Genomic DNA, 20,178 nt, shown 5'->3' with positions numbered 1-20,178 from the left:
TCTTAATGTAACTATTTTTAACACTGCTCTTGAGGAAATAATTGAAATTGTGTTCCCATAGTGATGCTCTTGAGGTACATGAAACAGAATCTACGTATGGAACCACAGGGATGGGAGAGGTTTGTCATTTAGTGTCATTTAGTTCTGATCCAAGAGCTCACCAGCCCCGGCCATTAAGTGAGGCTTCTTTACGTCCTTTTAGAGAACGGTTTAAATTGCCTTGCCTTGGGGAGGGGGCTGTGGAATGCAATGAACTGGATCATTTCGGCATAAATCCCATCTAAGGCCTTTCGCTACCGATAACAAAGAGACAACTTACCTTCCCAGTATTTCCAGTAATTCTGCTATGCCATTGTGATGCTCTGTTTCATAAATAAATCTAGAAAAAGCAATTTGTCATTTAGAATTAGACGCTGAAATAACGGCTGGAAAAGACTAAAATCTTCTGAATAAGAAAACAATGCTTTTAGGAAGAAAACCACGTAGCCAGGCAACAATAAGCAAATCTATTTGTGAAAACCGTTCCGGGGGCTCTGCTGAGTGTTACCAGAGAGACTCCGCAAAGCCTGGACATGCAGACACTTGGAGGGCAGAGGGCATGGGCTTGCTCAAATTTCTCCCTAACGTTTCATTTTGAAAGTTTCAAACATAAAGTGAAAACATGTTTACAGTGATCACCTGTATTTCAACCACCCAGATTTGACAGTGAACAACTTGCTGCTTGCTTTATCACACATACATCTCTCTATCCATCGCTTAATCCATTTTATTTTTTGCTGCATTTCAACCTAAGTCGACATCTTACTCAATTTTAAAGCCTCCAATATTTAGCACAGTCTCTGCAAAGGGTACAAGTTACTTCCTCCCCACTGGGGTCGTCTCCCCTACTTCCTCACTGACACCTCACACTTTCCCTATGCTGCTTCAAGTGCCATCTTCTGAAACCCCCCATCTGAGTAGCCCGATTCGCCTGCCCCAAGAAAGCACTCCCTCGGGGCCCCCACGCATGCTCCCTGGGGCTCCCAGCAGCTCCTGCGCCCTGTGCCAGCCTGAAGATGGGGACGACAACTTAGCCCCTGGTGCTATAGGGCCGAGCCTGGCATCTGACCGGTGCTTGAAACACGACTGCTGAATAAACTGGGCCCAGGGAGAGGGAACAGGGACAGGAAGCAGGAAAGCATCTTCTCTCTCCAAGGACTCCTCAGAAACAACCTGCTCCTGCCCCACAGCCTGGCTCACCTGGCGTCAGGCTGAACCAACACACAGCGAATTCCGCCTGAAGCGAGAGGCGTCTGGGGTCTGAGAAAGGTTCCTGCCCATCAGACAAAAACTACTAGTTTAGAGCCAGCTCTAGGCCAAAAATAAGGGTTTGCGATGATTAAAATTTTTCATTGTTCCCGTTTGAAACAAACGGAAGAGTGACCTTAAGGTCCAGAACAGGTCAAACGCCCACAAAGTGTGACGTACTCCTGAGGAGGGGTCTAACGTCTCTAGGTTTCTGACAGATCTTTCAAAGGGGGCGGGCATGGAGCGAGGAGAGAGCCCGTTTGGTTAGAACAAAGGTGGGCGACGGGCGGACAAGGCAGGCACACGGAGGCTCGGACACCAGCTTAGACAGACCGGAGTCGAGACCACAGGGACCGGGGTCAGAACCACTGAGCAGCAAGACACAGTGACACGGAAACAAATGTGGCCACAGCACGGAGCCGAGGCGGGAAAGTACCCGCGATGGACCCCGGCAGCCCGGCTGGTCAGATCAAGGGCAGCAGGGGACAGGCTGCGCTGTGCGTGGGGCACCCGTGTCAGCCTCAGACACGTCGGCCCCGCCACTGCCCCTGCCCTGAGGTGGGAAGCCGGCCTCATGGGAGCCCCAGCCTCTCTGGGCATCTACACGGGGAGGTGTTTAGTTTGTTTGTGAAACTCCACCTGAGGCTCCCTTCACTTCACCTGTTTTATTTGAAATACTTAAAACAGTTTAGATGTACAAAGTAATAGTGCAAGCACCCAACTTCAGTCCCTCTTCCTCTGTTTACACCTGGAGGGCTGTGCAGGCAGCAGGTGGGCGAGGCTCCTGAAGCCTGGGTGCTCGGCATGTGGAGGTGGCCGAGCCCCTGGGCACCACCTGTGATCTGTCTCCAGCAGTACTAACGTTTAAATAAGGGCAGCCTTTAGCCAAAAGCCATTTTGTTTTCCTAGATCAACACTGCTATATTCTCATCGGGAAATTCTTCATTCCTGATTATTTTGTAGATTTGGAGTAGGTATAGGAAAGAGAATGTAAGTGTAGCTCCCCTTCTTTCTTTTCCAGAGGGAAACAAGAAAGTGGGGTGCAAAACAGGAGGGAAGCCCTAAGGGCCCATGCAGAGCAGGCTACAGTATGCCTCCCTCTTTCGGCCAGAAGGAACTAGGACTCTCCCAAAACTGAGCTGGAACCTGCCTGTGAAGGACAGTCTCCAAAATGGACGCCATCTACTCCTCTCCCTCCTGGAGGACGTGATCTGTGCCTCACACGCAGAGGTGGAAGTCACTCCCCCTTGAAGCTGGGCTGTCCTCAATTCCCTAAGCGGCTCTGAGCGGTACAAAGGGATGAGGCCGGTGCGTACCAGGCCGCGGCCAAGCCCTGAGGAGCACAGGCAGCCACTGCAGAACGCGGCCCCGGGGCCGCCCGCTCACGTTCACGGAGCCCCGCCCGGGGAAGGTCACAGAATGAGAGCAATGGCAAACGCTGATTTAAGCTCCCAAGCCGCGGGGGTTTGTTCGGCAGCAGAGAGAACTGAAGCCCGGGCTCCACCTGCCACCCAACCTTCAGGCTCCACTGTTTGCCAAGCAGGCATGATCCCTCACCCAGAGCTGCGCTTAACTCACCTGTGAAGATGCTGACTAGAGAACCCACAGAAGTAAGTAGGAACCTCACACGAACACTTTCAGGAAGGTCAACCAAACACGCCTGAAATACTGTCTAACCAGCCGCAGCTACACCCCGTGGAACGCAGAGGAGCGGAATATAGCTCTCGAGATCATCTGCGATTTTTCTCACATGGAATGAGGAGGGGGCTGTGCTGAAGGCGGAGAGTCAGGCCGGCTGTGGGATCCACAGGACCTGCTTCCTCCTGATCGGACGCGTCAGGAACGGTTTTTACAGAAAAGACTCCTGAAAACAAAACGAGGACACCACACACTCCAGCGCTGAGTGTTCAGCGAGAGTCGAGCTGCACTCTGTAACTTCTGAACAACAGCCTAGTTAGGTAGTTCAGTTACTAAGTCAGGGTTCCTTAAGGTATGAGGCAGGCACTGACTGGTGATTCTGCACAGAACCTACGTGAGCAGGGAAGAAACCTTCAGGCAGAGCTTCCATTTTAGCCTAAAAGACTGGAACTGAAATCCTACCTGTCCGCTGTTGATTAAATAGTGTATGCTACGTTTTGATAGATAAGTACGTCGGCCAAGGAACAGTCTTGTTAAAAAGGAAACACGACACCAAGAAATACAAAATAGGAATATAACATTTAGGAAACACGATGCCACCACCTAAGCCAGTGTGTCCAGCCTGGGCTCCATCATATAAACGGGCTGTGGGGAGCTTGGAGGGAGTTTGAAGGGAAGCCACGTGCAAGCTGGAGGTTCTGACACCTAAAGGCCACATCACGTGCGAAGATAAGGAGGGCGCTGGACCTCGCGACCGCAGGCAGGCAGGGCGAGGGACAGCAGGGGCTGGCCGCCCGTCACCGCCAGGACTCACTGCCTGCGGCATCCTGGAGCGAGGGGCACGTGGGGTAAGCCGTCCCCTAAAAACTCATGGAGTCAACTGCTTGTGCAGTGAGCATTCCAGGGACAGAGAAGAAACCACGCTGATGGTTTCATCCATCAACGTTCACCTGGAGCCCCCAGAAGCCAGGTAGGAAGCTGGGGCTGGGGCTGTGAGATAAGCGCTGGCTCGATGCCTGCCCTCCCAGGAGGCCGGACCGTCCGCCAAGCTGTGAGCCTCCCTGGCGCAGGGATGTCTCCGGAAGCCTGGGAGGGTGAGGAGAAGGGCTGGTGGAAGGGAACGTGAGAACGTTCCCGGAGGATCAAGCGAGGCTGCGAGGCCCTGGTGTGGAAGGAGCCCGGAGCCTGAGGGGCACCCGGGGGCTCGCCCAGGACCTACACCCGCTCGTCCAAGGAGCGTGTCGGCGTAGGAGCCGGCAGATGGAGGGGCGTTAAGACTCTGCGACTCAGAGGGGTGGCGACGGGGAGGCTGTGCGAGGGGTCACGGGGTCAGGCTGAACACTGAGCTGGACTGTCAGAACATTCCTCCAGGAGCCCTGGGGCGGGGTCCTCCCCCCTAAAACAGAGCCAGGCCTCTGTGGTCCTGCAGGCCCGGGGAGGCTGCGACCGCTGAACACCGCGCTGCCTCAGCCACTGCTTCCAGCAGTGCACGGCGGGAGTCTCCAAAGATTCCCCACTTCACTCCTCACTCCTTCCTTCTTTCACTGAGACTCAGCGGGGACGAACGAGCACCACACAGGTGCGAGGAAACCGCTGGCTCTGGATGGAGAGATTCATCCACACAGAAGGAACCATGTTCAGGGTGACCGGGCCTGCCGGTAAAAGCCGGAACAAACACCGGGTGTGAACGGGGGGCGGGCGGAAGCAGGCACAGAGGGAAGGCGGCCCTGTCCAGCGCAGAGGCGGAGGTGTAGACGGGGCCCACCTGCCCACGACGAGCCCGCTGCTCAGGAACGGCCACTCCTGCTGCCCAGCCACTTTGCTACAGCCAACGACGAGGTGGGACATCAAGTGTGAACAGAAGCGTCACATGCAAAAGGGAAATGTCACCCCCACACTGACTTACCTATAAAATATATTATTTATCTGTTTTCTGATGTAAGCTCTTAAGCCTAAGAATTTTCCATAGATTCGGTGAAGGGTAGTTTTAAGAAAATCTCTCTCGCGAGGATCTTCACTGTCAAAGAGCTCTAAAAGCTTCAAGAAGAAAAAGACACTCAGTGATGCGGTATTCTCTCTAATGGTAGATTACAGCGTTTGTAGTTTCAGCTAACTTGCACCTTACCTGCAATACAAACTTCTGATCAATATATTTCTTCGCTATATTAGGTTGGAAATCTGGAGACTCTAAAAATCTTAAGAAAAATTCATAAACAAGCTAGGAGGAAAGAAAAACCACAGTGAGTCAAATAACATGGTATTTTATTAAATGGAGATTAAAAATACACCATGAGTTGAATCTTTGTCTGCAAATATCAGCCTTAAAAAAAAGGGTACATGTCTAAAGGATTTATGTCAAATCACACGGCTTAATTATAACGGATGATGGTCATTGTTTTATTTATTAGCTAAGAACCACAGACTATATCCTTAAATGGCATTTCAGCAAATGATTTCCACGGCTGTTGTCACCAATGCTCAGAGACCACAGTGCACAGCAGCCATAAGCCGGGCTGTGACCAAATCCCAGGTGGGATTTGCAGCCTGTCACCTCCAAGTGTCCCAGCAGAAAGCCAGGTGGACAGGAAGCTGGGAGTGTTAGGTGAGCAGGTCACAGACACAGTCACCTGGGGCCGGGACGTTCCTCCCCCTTCACCAATGGTTACACATGACACTGTGGGAGGGGACGTTCTGCTACCGAGATGGCCCTTCCTGTCTGTTCCCCATCGAGCACCTTCCCAGGTTTTTCACCTCCCCGTCTCCCCTCCTTCGGCAGACCCAGACCTCCCGATCTAGCTCGGGGGGCATGCGCCCTGCCCAATCGATCTTTCTCCTTAAAAATGTGTTAGAAAAAAGGCATCAGTCAAGCAGATGGGCCTCGGGGCGCACAGCGGGCACACAAATTGAGGAATGTTTGCATAAGACCTCCCCCCTCAATTCCACGGTCACTTTCACTGAAAATATACTGACAATTCTGTAACTTTGTAGTTTCTGCAGAGTGTCCAAACAAACAAAGAGCCATTAAATGTTCTCTCTTTTGCTAAAATACTTCTCTCACATGTACAGGTCTGCAGGGTCTATGACACCGAAGTGCAGAGGCCCATCTGCGACCAGCTGGAGAGGCCCAGGCCCAGGGCTCCTGCTTCGGAGAACCCCCCGAACCCACGCTGACCCCCGCCCTTCTGTGTCTGGTGCACCCCCAGAGTCCAGTACCTGCAGGTGAGGCCAGGCTGCTTCTAACGTTGGCTCGTCTTCCTCTGGGTCAAATTCTGCTCCCGTAGGGTTGGAGGAAGGTGGTAATGTTCGAAACATGTTAACTGCAAACTAAAATCCACATATCCTATAATTATAACCAGGACATTAAAAATATTTACAGAGAACATTTAAAACAATCTTAAGGAATTCTAATGATAACTGCTTCCAGTGGTTATCTGGCTCATCCTTATTCTCAAAATTCGGAAGCGGTGTGGGTCCTGAGAGCCTGGGTCAAAGCCACAGCTAGACCCACGGCCGTGGACAGCCAGCCACCAAGGTTCCTGCCTGACCTTTCAGATAACCAGTGCCAACAGATGCTGATGGGCAGGGATGACACCTAAGGCCTTTGTTATATCCAGTAAGTGCAGAGCAAGGGGAAAAGTTCAAAGCGCTAGTAAGAAAAGGGTGAGATTACGAAAGAAACAGCAGAGATCAAAGAACTGAAAATGGTGAGAAAATGGCAGAGGCCGCTTCACACCGGAGGTCGTGCACAGCTTCCCTGCCAAAGTCCTCTGCAGTGACAGTGATGAGAGCGGCAAGTCAAGACAGAGTAACTTCCAGGTGGGTGGCTGGAGGATCGTTTCCAGAGAAAGGGCCGCAATGTTAGCAAGGAGAGGAGTCATCATGTCACGGGACAGCCTGGTCCGTGTGTCCAGGGACTGGACGGGACACACAAAGTCTGGACGATTCCCTTGCATGCCTCATGGCCCTCTTCTCTGCTCTCCACCCTGTACTGTCCCTCACCACTCTCCCCCACCCCAGGCTCCAGTCAATCTCCATTTCATAAAAATCAGCGTGTTGTATTTACAACAGATGTTTTCTACATAAAATCCACAATTCTTTGGAGCACAGGTACATTTTACTGCCTGTATGGTTAATATGAATAAAGCACAACATATATTGACAGGTTCCTGATATAAATATAGAAGTCTAGTTTTTCACTATCACCAATTTATAACCTATGTTTCTTTCGGAGTCAGTTTAAATATGTTACCTCACCGAATCTCTGAACACGCCATATGCCGGTTACAGAGCTCGACTCTAGTGATCAAAAAAAGCCCTCCGTCCTTCCAAGCCCAGAAGCACAGAATCAAAACACCTGACCTACAAGATAGAATCCGACTCCACTACAACAGCGAGGGTGTCTACGGAGAGTTCAGAGCAAACCTGGCTGTTCAGATAACAGCCTTGTAAAGACCAAGCTAAAACGCCATGGCACCCGTTTTGTTTTATCCTGTCTTCCTGCAACACCATTTTCCGTGAAGAAAAACACACACTCCCCAAGTCCTGGGCTCTAGAAGCTCCGAGCATCAAATGTTTGCTCTCTGCGTCATGTGAGAGGAGCAGACGCAGACAGTCCAGGAATGGGAGCAACAAAGAATGGCTGGAACGAGTAACTAAAAGCCAGAAACAAGGAATGAGAGAAATCTTTTAATAGAAATATGAGTAATGCTCCTCTGACGTAAGGAAAGAGAGGAGCAGGAGGTCTGGAACCGGCGAATGGGGTGTGTGTACACGGCCCAGCAAGAGGCCTCCCAAACCACAGTGACCGGTGAACACAGGCTGGGACAGATGTTGTCAGGTAGAAGGGGCGCGTCCTCCACCGCTGGTCCCCAGGCCCCCCGATCCCAAAGCCCACAGAACAGAAGAAGGGGACACTGGGAGCCCAGCCACCATCTCCTCTGGGCCTGCGGGGTGCGGATGGGGGCAGCAGAACCAGCCCTGTCACCCCCGGCTGTGGAGTGCGGAGAGGACAGGGTCAGAAAGGAGCCCAAGGCCTCTGTGGGGTGCGGCACTCCTAGGGGGGTGCAGCACTCCTGGGGGGTGCTTCCCAATCCTATCCCTCAAAGCCAGTGATCGGGGGCTCCAAGAGTCACCCAGAGACCAGGGTGGGGACGGTGGATCCAGGCCGCGTCCCCGGGGGCAGAGGTGTCTGTGGGCACCGCCGCGCTGCCTCTCTGGGAGACTGGCCCGAGTGTCGTGACACCGTGGCACAGGGCACCTAGAGGGGAGAACACACACGGGCCACCTCGGAGGCTGCAGGTGAGGGCCGCAGGGGTCGGGGGGGAGAGAGCAGTGGTCAGCTCGCCTGGGCAGGGGCTGGAGGCTGGGGCACAAGGGGGGGACGGCTGCCCCTCAGGGAGGGTCTTTCGGGAAGCCCAACGCTCTCCGGAGCACAGATGCCCCCTGGGAGGGGCCGCCGCCCGGGCAGAGGCCAGGCTGCCGCAGGACATCAGGCACAGGCGCTGCGGCGCTCGGCCCCTCCTCTCCCGCTTCAGGTCCCTCTCCGGCCAGGCTGCCCAAGGGGAAGGTGGGGACAGATGAGGTTCTGAGTCGGGGATTGAAGCGATAAACTAGGTGCGACAGCTGGAACCAGAGGGGCAGGGAAGGGAGATATAACAGATTGTGATTAAAGGCGATGGCTGAAAAAAATAAAACGTACCCGTGTGACGGCTTAGAGTACCCATTATTCAACCAGACAGCAATCTGAGTGTCACTGTGATGGCGCTTAGTAACTGCGGTCACATCTAGATCAGCTGACTTTAAGTAAAGGAGAACGTGGGTGGGCCTCAACCAATCAGTTGAAAAGTCTTCTAAGAGCAAAACTGGTTTCCCTGAGGAAGAAGTAATTCCACTGTGGATGGCAGCGTCTGAGCCTGCCTCACGGAGTTCAGATTTGCCCCGTCTGACTCCACAAGGCCCAATGAGTGACCTGTCTGGAGTCAAACAGCCCTGAATTCAAATTCTGGTTTCTTCATTAACTAGTTATAGGACTTTAGGTAAGTCATGCTGCCATTCGTCCACCCGCCCACCCATCCATCCATCCATCCATCCATCCATCCCTCTTTCTGTCTCTCTCTGTCTGTCTCCATCCTACTGGTTCTGTTTCTCTGGAAGGACTCTGACTGATCCACCCGGTCAGCTGAGATTCCTGAGTGACCTGCTGTAGTAAAGCTAATGATTCCAGCCTAAAGTTGAAGTCCCACTGCACAGTGTTCAGTCAGCTACAGCCCGTCCGCAACACCTACACATTCACCGAATCCCAGGTGCTGAGTCAGGGGCCTGCAAGGGGCCATAGACCAACTTGCTTTGAATGCAAAAGTCCCCTTTTCATGTCCTGGGAGGATGACCACCCTCGAACCAGGCAGTTTTATTACTGGCCAACTCTAATGGATAAAAAGTTATATCTTTCACACAACAACAAAAACCTCACACTGTAATTTCTACCCTCTTTTCCTACCACGTTAATTTAATGCTCACCTCTAGAGAAGGCTAGATACTAAAAGCTAATATGTAGATTAAAGAGCAGAAGGCAAAAATCAGGCCACCTGAGCTGTCCATGGGTTTCTAACCCTCCACCATTCTTAGTACAGCAGCTTCAGGGGTCAAGTTAGTGGAGTGCCGTGGTGTTGACATCTGCATGCTGTCTGCACGTGTGGAGTGCAGTCTGAGAGCCACAGAAGGCGATCGTTGTCAGCATCACGCCACGGAAACCGGAGGGAATCTGTTTCTACCATAGGTCTAGAAGTCTTAGATCTGATGCAGATCACACAGATCCATCACCACCTCTCGGCTGAGACACACTCATTCGGAGTGCACCGTGATCCCTGGACGCAGAGCTAGAATCAGCTCTTGCACAGAGAGAGCCAGTGTGGCCTCAGGGGACAGCCTCACCAGGCCCTCTTCTCACTCAGACCAGGACCCGAGACTGAGAAGCCTGCTCAAGCTTTGGTTTCCTCACCTGCTGAAAGAGGGTAAATCCTTTCTTTGCACTGGGCGCGTGTGAAACAGACACGTCACCGCGTGTGCACGTATGTGACCCGCGCAGCCCCCGAGTGTGGCGTGGACTGACCGTGGTGGTAGGAAACCCCTGCTTTTACAGCTTTCTTGACATTTTCTACTTTCAGTATTTAAATGGTCCTGCAGATGTTCTTCTCCCAGTTGCTAAATTTATTGAATAAATGCAAACCAAAATGACTTACGAAGCGTTTATGCAAAATTCTCACAATTCAATAACACGCAGCCTTTCTATACCTGTAATATTCATCACCAGTGGGTGAAGTAATAAAATATTCACGCTGTGACACAACTGCAGTACAGTGGAACATATAAAGGTTTAAGACAGGAAGGGATACGCTCCAGAAAGAAACGCTGATAATCTAGTTTTAGAGACAACAAGGAAAGAAAGGTTGATTATTCAGTTCTCTGTTTAAAACCACAAAGGTTTTCTGTTTTTTGGGGGGTGGGGGTGGGGGTGGGTGGGGCCGTGTTGGGTCTTTGTTGCTGCGCGCAGGCTTTCTCTAGTTGCGGCGAGCGGGGTCTCCTCTTCATTGCGGTGAGTGGGCTTCTCGTTGCGGTGGCTCCTCTTGTTGCAGAGCACGGGCTCTAGGTGCGCAGGCTTCAGTAGTTGCAACATGAGGGTTCAGTAGCTGCGGCTCGTGGGCTCTAGAGCGCAGGTTCAGTAATTGTGGCACACGGGCTTAGCTGCTCCGCGGCATGTGGGATCTTCCCGGACCAGGGATTGAACCTGTGCCCCCTGCACTGGCAGGCAGATTCTTAACCACTGCACCACCAGGGAAGCCCCAAGGGTTTTCTACTATGCTTTTGATTTTGTTTTATTCATGTGATAGGGTTTATAAAGGTGAGTCCACCAAAGGCCAAATTACAGCTCTTCCTCCTGTAACAGGAATGCCAGGTTCTGAGGGTCATATTGCTAAGAGATACATTTCGGAGGTGGGGAGGTGGGGAGGTAGGGAGCCCTTCCACATTATATTTTAAATAGAAAGCCGTCATTTGGTTACAAATGATATAACTGGAAAAACCAACAGAGACAACAGTCAGACCATCACAGCTGGGCCACCCATACAAAAACCCAAAACCCAAACCTAACAGCATCTTCTCCACCAACAACAGGCAACAAGGAAACATAACTGATAGGAGGACCCCAGGTACTAGGCCACGAAAATGACCAAGGGCCTAGGGACTCACAACCCAGTTACAAGGCTTCAATGAGAGCATGAAAATCCTAAGAAAGGCACTGAAGGATACCCGAACGAATGAGGACCCTTCCCTTCTCCAGTGTGAGATGACATTGTATCACAAAGATGTAACTTCTCCACAAAGCAATTTATACTTTAAAAGCAATCTTACATATAACTCTAACTCGCTTTTTACGTGGATGGTAAAAATCCTAGTAGCAATCTTAAAGGGAAGAACTGTCCCTCTCCTCACTTGTAGAATTAGCTCAATCTGGCTTCACAGTAGGATTCAGGTGTCATCCTGGGGAATGTTCGCCGATGATTCACTCACTGCTGACCCTCCATCACCTGCCGTAGCGCCCGGCAACTAGTAGATCCTCAAAGACCTGCTGAGAGCAAGTGGATCCTTTGGGAAAAGCACCTATCAGTCACCTTATTAACTGCAACACCAAGTAATTACCTGAAAACTTCCCGATTAAACCCTAGCTCTCAGCTGCAGTGTAATTTCGTCAGGGGAGCCCCCCCCCGACCCAAGGCCCAGTTGGGTCCCTGATTTCAAGCTCTTCTATCATCCTGCCCCTTTCCTTTGTGATCTTTGTCTCAAATATAACCGGATGGTCGGGTAATTCTTGGCCTGATGTCTTCCCTCCTGGCACCACCTCCCAAGGCCCATGGCACCGCCTGGCACAGAGCAAGCACTCGCACGAGAGGTGAGTGAAGCTGGGTCTCCTCCTCCACGAATCCACGTCGCCACTTTCTCTAAGGCAAGAGCTGCTTTCAAAGAATGCAGCTTTACCTCCAAAGAGATGCCCGAAGAAAAGAACTACAGGCTAAACTCTTACTTTGAACAGCTTGCTATTTTTACAATCTCTAAAATATGCTCTCAATCAAAGTTAAAGATATAGAAATAAATACCTACAAATCTTTGTAGAATACTTAATAAAGGAAATTTACTCTCAAGTTTTCAACAGTGGACTTTTAAATTTTATGACCATTTCACAACTAAGTGTATAATAGCATCTTCTTCAAATGAAAATATGCTAGTCATTTATAATTATGCATAGGAGTTTATTTTTTACTTTTATTTTTAAGAATAGAAAATTTACCTACAAAAGATAACCACTCATCTGTAATACTTGTAATTCAGTTGGTGTTATTTAAACACAACATTGGAGCTGGAAGTTTTTCGTAAGTTGTTTACTCTGGTCCAAAGGTGGGTTTTACGTAAGGCTTCTGAATGACGTATTCCCTAATATCTTGTTATGAAAAACCTCAATGCAAAACAGCTGAATTTTATAGTGACTAACGATATAGCCACCAACTAGACTCTACCATCAACGTTCCTCCCTGGTGGTCCGGTGGTTAAGACTCCGCTCCCAATGCAGGGAGCCCGGGTTAGATCCCTGGTCAGGGAATTAGATCCTGCATGCCGCAACTAAAGGATACCACATGCTGCAACTAAGACCTGGCACAGCCAAATAAATAAATAAATATAAAAAATAAAATAAAATTTAAAAAACAAAAACAAAAACTACACATTCTGCATTCTACATGATAGAAATGAACTGAAAAGGGAAGGGAAGCTTCAGAGCTGAAGTACTTATTTCCTAGTCATATATGTAGACCCAACTGTTTCCTTGCTGTGTGCCCCCCACCACTGACTAGATGCATAGAGTTACAAAATTATAAATTATGCAAATAACCTTCGGTTAGTATGGTTTTTAGAATCGTTGTTGGATCACCTGTGTGGATGGCATTAAGCACTGATCGGGTATCTATTATAAATGAAGCAGAGACTTATACTTCTGGACAAGACAGAGTAACAGGAATGGGATTTGCCCTACTTCCTGAAACAACCAAAAAACCCAAGGAAAAACACATGGAATTCTGGTTTGCAAGACATGGATTTCAGATAGTGCAAGACAGAGAGAGATTTCTGAGAGATGGGAAACAAATGCCCCGCTTTCTCCTTTGATAGAATTTCCAGGTTGCAGCACAGGGAGAAAGAACCCGGGTGAAGTCCAGCAGACACAGGTGGTTAGAATCTGCAAGGCAAAGTCCCAGAGAGAAGAGAGCTGCACAGAGAGAACTCCAGAGATTGCAGAGGTCCTCCTGAACTATTCAGAAGTGGACTGAACAGCCCACTGGGGTGAGAAAACTACTGGAGGCTGCAAAAAGAACCACCTGAAGAGACCAGAGAGACCCAGTATTCACCCAGGGCCGGAGCAGTTCCTGTTCCCATCAACCAGACTGGAAAAATCTGTTAATTCACAGAGGACTGGGCTCATAATCAGAAGGGTCTTGTCTCAGTCGTGGGGGATAATTAGCCATAGAGTGATTATGACTATAGTCCTTCCTAACACATCTTAAAAGCAAGAACCAAAAGGATCGGACTGTTTGCAAGTAACTGCATCCCAAACAAATCCCCAGATATTACTAGAAACATATCAGTACGCAGTACTCATCAAGGCAAAACCCACATGGTCAGACGTCCAATAAAAAATGACCAGACACGCAAAGCAGCATGAAAAAATGTCATTTATAACAATAAGGAAAACCAATCAACTGAACTGGCCTGGAATTGACACAATGGTTGAATTAACAGATAAGGCTAAGATAGTATTCTGTGTGTTCAAAAAGTTAGGTGGAGACATGAAGGTATGGAAAAGACATAAACTACATGAGATGAAGACTACAATGTGAGAAGAAAAATTTACGGAGGGAAATTAACAAAAGCTGAGACATTGCAGAAAAGGTTACTGAACTTGAAGACAGCAAAGGGCATCACCAAATGAAACACACAAAGAAAAAAAAGACTTTAGAAAAGAAGAGCGTAAGTCAGCTGTGGAACAATTCTATGAGGCCTAACACACATTTCACTGGAGCCTCTAAAGGACAAGGTGTGGGAGACAGAAAAAAACATTTGAAGAGATAAGGGCCAAATACTTTCCTAAATTTCATAAAAACTATAAATGAACTCCAAAGACAAGAAAAAGAAGGAAACTACACCAAGGCACATCATAATCAAGTTGCTTGCTTAAAAAGAACAACAGAAAAAATCTTTAAAAGTAGCCAGAGGAGAAAAAGATACATTATGTCCAGAGGAACAGAGATAGGAATGGCAGCAGACTTCTTACCAGAAACAATGCAAGCGAGAAGACAGTGGAGCAAAATTTTTAAAGGATTAAACTTTGACCTGTTGTTCTATACCCACCAGAGGTATTGTGGGTTCAGCTCCAGACCACTGCAATAAAGTGAATGTCAGAAAAAAGTTAGTCACACAAAGTTTTTGATTTCCCAGTGCTTATAAAAGTTATATTTAAACTATACTGTAGTCTATTAAGTGTGCAGTAGCATTATGTCCAAAAAAAAAGTGCATACCCTAGTTAAAAAAATACTTTATTGTTAAAAAAGGCTAACCATTATCTGAGCCTTCAGAGAGTCAATCTTTTTGCTGTTGGAGGGTTTGAAATATTTTGAGAATTACCAAAATGTGATGCAGAGACAGGAAGTGAGCAAATGATTTTGGAAAAACAGTGCCAATAGACTGGCTTGATGCAGGGTTGCCACAAACCTTCGATTTGTGAAAAACACAAAATGTGCGAAGTGCAATGAAGTGAAGCATAATAAAATGCGGTATGCCTGCGTATCTTTCAAAGTCAAAGGCAATCCATCGACAGATGAATGGACAAAGATGAGCACATATATACAATGGAATATTACTCAGCCATAAAAAGAAACGAAACTGAGTTATTTGTAGTGAGGTGGATGGACCTAGAGTCTGTCGTACAGAGTGAAGTAAGTCAGAAAGAGAAAAACAAATACTGTATGCTAACACATATATATGGAATCTAAAAGAAAAAAAAAAAGTGGTACTGATGAACCTAGTTGCAGGGCAGGAATAAACAGGTAGACATAGAGAATGGACTTGAGGACATGGGCGGGGGAGGGGGAAGTTGGGACGAAGTAAGAGTAGCATCGACATATATACACTACTGAATGTAAAACAGGTGGCTGGTGGGAAGCAGCCACATAGCACAGGGAGATAGGCTGGGTGTTTTGTGATGACCTAGAGTGGTGGGATAGGGAGGGTGGGAGGGAGGCTCAAGAGGGAGGGGATATGGGGACGTGTGTGTGCATATGGCTGATTTGCTTTGTTGTGCAAGAAAAACTAACACAGTACTGTGAAGCAATCATACGCCAATAAAGATCTGTTAAAAAAGAACAAAGGCAAAAGAAAGACTTTTTCAGATGAACAAATGCTAAACGAATGAATCACCAGTAGATCTGTGCTACAAGAGAAATTAAAGAAAGTCCTTCAAGCAGAAGGAAACTGATATCAGATGGATACCAGAATGAAGAACACTGAAAATGGCAACTATCTGGTTAAGTATAAAAGAGTTTAAAAAAATTATTTAAATCTCTTTAAAATAGAACTGTTTTCTAAAAATAATATATGGTGGGGTTTATAACATACGAAGAAGTAAAATGACAATGGCAGGAAGACTCGCGGAGAAGAAATAGAAGTACACTGCTGTAAACTGATATTTACATGGTGTATTGTCACTTGAAGGCTGACTGTGACAAGTTAAAGATGCATTCTAGAAAAGCTAAATAATTGAGATCAAACAATAAAGAGTGACAGTTAAAAAGCCAACGAAAGAAACTGTAATCATAAAAGTATTCAATTGATCCAAAAGAAAACAGAAAAAGAGGAAAAGGGAACAAAAAACAGATGGGATAAACAGAGAAAAAATACAGCAAGATGGTAGATTTAAACCCAACATCAGTACTTAACAATGCAAGTTAATGGTTTGAGTACCTCAACCAAAAGGCAGAGATTGTTTGATTAAGGAGCAAGACTCGGGCTTCCCTGGTGGCGCAGTGGTTGAGAGTCCACCTGCCAACGCAGGGGACGCGGGTTCGTGCCCCGATCCGGGAAGATCCCACATGCCGCGGAGTGGCTGGTCTCGGGAGCCATGGCCGCTGAGCCTGCGCGTCCGGAGCCTGTGCTCCGCAACGGGAGAGGCTACAACAGTGAGAGGCCCGCGTACCTCAAAAAAAAAAAAAAGGAGCAAGACTCAACTATATGCTGTCTACAAGATTTAAAGCCCACTTTAAATATAAAGATACAAATTGGTCAAAAATAAAAGGAAGGAAAAATATACACATTAACACTAGTCAAGAGAGCGCTGGAGTGGCTATATTAATAACATACGAAGTAGGTTTTGGAGAAAATAATATTACCAATGATAAAAGGATCATTTTATAGTTATAAAGGAGTCAATTCAGCTAATAATGCTAATATTTATGCACTGAATAATAGGAAGCACCTTATACAACTGCAAGAAACAATCAGAGATAGAAAATAAAAAACCCCAATTACAATAGCACCCAAAAATAAAATACTTACTTATGAGTCTAAAAAAATACAGAGGGATCTACATGCTGAAAACTATAAACAAAGATGATCAAAATGGGGATATATACTGTGTTCACGGATTGAAAGGTTCGATATTGTTAAGACAGCAATTCTCTCCAAATGTACATATTCAATACAATTCCAATTAAAACCCCTGAAGGATATTTTGTAGATAACGACAAGCTGATTCTAAAATTTATTTGGAAAGATAAAATAACTAGAAAAGCCAAACAATTTGCAAAAGAATAAAAAGGTTGGAACATTCATACTACTTGATCTCAACATTTACTATAAAGTGACAATAATGAAGACAGTATGGCATAAGCAAGAGGATCCCTAGATCAATGGAACAGAATACAGAGTCCAGAAATAGACTCACGAATATGGTGAATTAATTTTTGATTAAGGTGGTAAGGCAATTCAATGGAGTATGGTTAGTCTTTTCAACAAATGGTTTTCAACAAATACTTGGATATCCATAGGCCAAGAAATGAAACTGACAAAATGGATCATAGATTTAAATGTAAAACTAGAAAATCTTGAGGAGAAAATTTTTTTGAGTTTGGGCTAGGCAAAGACTTCTTATATATGACACCAAAAGCACTACCCACGAAGGAAACAAATCAAAAATTAGACTTCATCTAAATGAAAAACTCTGTAAGAGACACTGTTAAAATAAAAAGACAAGGCACAAACTGAAATATTTGCAAATCACTTATCTGTCAGAGCATTTGTATCCAGGATATGTAAACAAGTCTCAAACTCAATAAGAAAACAACCCAATTAAAAAACAGGCCAATGATCTGAACAGACACTTCCCCAAGGAAGATACACAAACGAACACAGGAAAAGATGCTCGGCATCATTAATCATCAAGGAAATGCAAGTCAAAGTCAAAATGAGATAAAAGGACTGAGGACACCAAACGTTGACAAGGACTGGAGCAACTAGGAACTATTGCGCGTGGCAGGCGGACTGGAGCAACTAGAATTCTCGCGCGTGGCTGGCGGGAGTGCAAACATGGCTCATCTACTTTGGAAAACAGTCTGGCAGTTTCTTAGAAAGTTAAATGAATACTTAATCATACGACCCAGCAACCCCACGCCTGTGTGCTCACCCAAGTTAAAAAAAAAAAAACCTATGTCCAAAACTTGTACATGAATATTTATAGCAGCGTTATTGCTAAAAACTGGAAACAATTCAAATATTCCTCAACTGGGGAGTGGACAAATCATGATACCTCTATATAATGACATACTACTGAGAAAAAGGAACAAACCACTAATACATCAACAACATGGAGGAATATCAAACAGATTATGCTAAGTTAAAGAAGCTAGACTCAAAAGGCTACATACTCTCTGAGTCCATTTATATGACATTCTGGAAGACGCAAAATGACAGAGCTAGAGGACGGATTAGTGGTAGCCAGAGATAATGGATAAGGGGAAGGTCTGAGTTCAAAGGAGTAGCATGAAGAACTTTTCTGGAGGGTAATAAAACTGTTTTATATCGACTGTGGCGGCGGTGGTTACACGACTACACGTATTTATCAAATCTCAAGAGAACTCCTCACTAAAAAAGTCATCTTGCCGAATGTAAATTTAAAAATAATTTAAAACGTTACAGAAAGATAGTAAATATTTTCTAGGCTCTAAGTTCTCAAACCTTCTTCATTCACAATGTCCTTAATATCTTAGTAAGTTCTTCACTGTGCCCCTAGACCAAAAGAAATACCTATCAATTTAGGAGCTTAAAAAACCCCAGCTTTAGTGAGGTATAACCTTACTGTATGTAAAGTGTACAGTTCGATACATTTAACATTTACATACATCTGTGAAACCATTATACAATCAAGATGATAAATACACCCATCATCCCCAAAGGTTTCTTAGTAACCTTTTTTTTTTTTTTTTAAGGCTGCACCGTGTAGCATACGGGATCTTAGTTCCCCAACCAGAGACTGAACCTGTGCCCCCTGCATTGGGACTGTGCAGTCTTAACCACTGGACCACCGGGGAAGATCGCTTACTAGCCTTTTGGAAAAAAAAGTACATATAAATTAAGTTGGTTGCGGTTGGAGGTGGGGGTGGGTTTAGGTAGAATTGGCGAGGGGTGGAGTACGGAAAAAGATTAACTTTTTTTTCTCTATCTTTTTAGATTTATTTCACTTATTTAAAATAAGCACACATTTAATAAAAACATCAAACAAAACAAAGGGTAATTCTCTCAAAATAAGAACAAATCTCCAAGAAATGTTTCACTGGGTATTTGAAGTAGGAAAATCGTTCGCTGGATTTCAAAAAGCACTTTATGCCTTAATCTCCCCTTAGCTCAGCGACGACGGCAGTGCTTCTTTACCCCACGTTACTGTGACTTTGGCCAAACAAAAACAACCGGGCAAAAAGAGGAACGCGTGATTTACATCATTACCTGAAAGAGATCTGTGGACTATCAGAAGCTTCACTGGCTAATATGCTACGTCCTTTAATTCAAAACATCCTTTCCTCTCTCATTTCCAAACTATCTTCACCCTTACAACAAGTAATACTTTCCAGAACACACTGTAAATATCAGATATAAAAACAGTAGGAGGAGACTGTCCAACATCAATCCTTAAATGAAACACAAGACGATCGTCCTGGGGATCTGGGCATGATACCTCCCACAGGGACCCAAGAAAAACTCCTCTGACCTTAACAGAAAATGTTGACTTGAACACTAAGCATGAAAGAAAACGTGTAAGGTACTATCTAGTCATTTACAAGCAGTATGGATTAAAATACCGCGATGAACTCATTTTCCCCGGAAACCCAACATGAGTCCTGATAAGGACAGTACTGCTATTACACTATACACGACAAGGTTTTTTGTTTTTTAAAGAAAAACGCATTTATTGATTTTTGATAATGGCAAATGTGATACATGATCATCATAAAAATTTTTTTAAATTATAAAAATTTACTCATAAAAGGGGAAAATCCACATAATCACACTATCTAAAGGCAGCTACTATTAACAGTTTGCTCTCTATTCCTCTAGAACACAGTCTCCCGGAAAGGTAAGGGTAGACTGCGTAAGGGCACACTCTGCATCTTTTTTTTTTTTAATTAATTAATTTTTGGCTGCATTGGGTCTTCATTGCTGCACGCGGGCTTTCTCTAGTTGCGGCGAGCAGGGGCTACTCTTTGTTGCGGTGCGCGGGCTTCTCGCTGCGGTGGTTTCTCTTGTTGTGGAGCACAGGCTCTAGGTGCGCGGGCTTCAGTAGTTGTAGCACGTGGGCTCCAGTAGCTGTGGCTTGCGGGCTCTAGCACGCAGGCTCAGTAGTTGTGGCGCACGGGCTTAGCTGCCCCACGGCATGTGGGATCTTCCTGGACCAGGGCTCGAACCCGTGTCCCTGCATTGTCAGGCGGATTCTTAACCACTGCGCCACCAGGGAAGCCCCACACCCCACATCCTATTCACTGACTTCTACAGAGTAATCCAGCACCAAAGATGTGGGTAATTCTAGAGAGGTCCATCTTGACGTGAAGCACTTTTGAGCCATCCACTTCATTCAACCATTGATCTAACCGATTCCTTTTCTGACCTTCAGGT

At 46.5% G+C, this 20,178-nt stretch overlaps 1 protein-coding gene across 14 annotated transcripts in view; it reads right to left on the bottom strand.

Annotated features, from left to right (window-relative positions):
- The window catches only part of PPP2R5C (protein phosphatase 2 regulatory subunit B'gamma), a 128,135-nt gene that overhangs the window by 26,990 nt on the left and 80,967 nt on the right, over positions 1–20,178 (bottom strand). For 13 of the 14 annotated variants that reach the window (XM_024759954.1, XM_024759961.1, XM_024759880.1 and 10 more), the window contains 4 exons: positions 6,139–6,249; positions 5,051–5,143; positions 4,832–4,962; positions 320–379 (listed from right to left, as the gene is read on the bottom strand). In XM_024759954.1, coding sequence (XP_024615722.1) covers positions 320–379; positions 4,832–4,962; positions 5,051–5,143; positions 6,139–6,249 — 395 coding nt within the window. Of the gene's footprint in view, positions 1–319; positions 380–4,831; positions 4,963–5,050; positions 5,144–6,138; positions 6,250–8,623; positions 8,796–20,178 lie in introns of all 14 variants that reach the window. The other variant, XM_024759947.1, reaches the window with a different exon arrangement.

This window comes from Neophocaena asiaeorientalis, unplaced genomic scaffold, assembly GCF_003031525.2.
Source record: "Neophocaena asiaeorientalis asiaeorientalis breed wild unplaced genomic scaffold, Neophocaena_asiaeorientalis_V1.1 scaffold476, whole genome shotgun sequence".
NCBI classification, from domain to species: domain Eukaryota; kingdom Metazoa; phylum Chordata; class Mammalia; order Artiodactyla; family Phocoenidae; genus Neophocaena; species Neophocaena asiaeorientalis.
The sequence above is the reverse complement of the archived record's forward strand: the minus strand, read 5'-3'. Positions and strand labels throughout refer to the sequence as shown.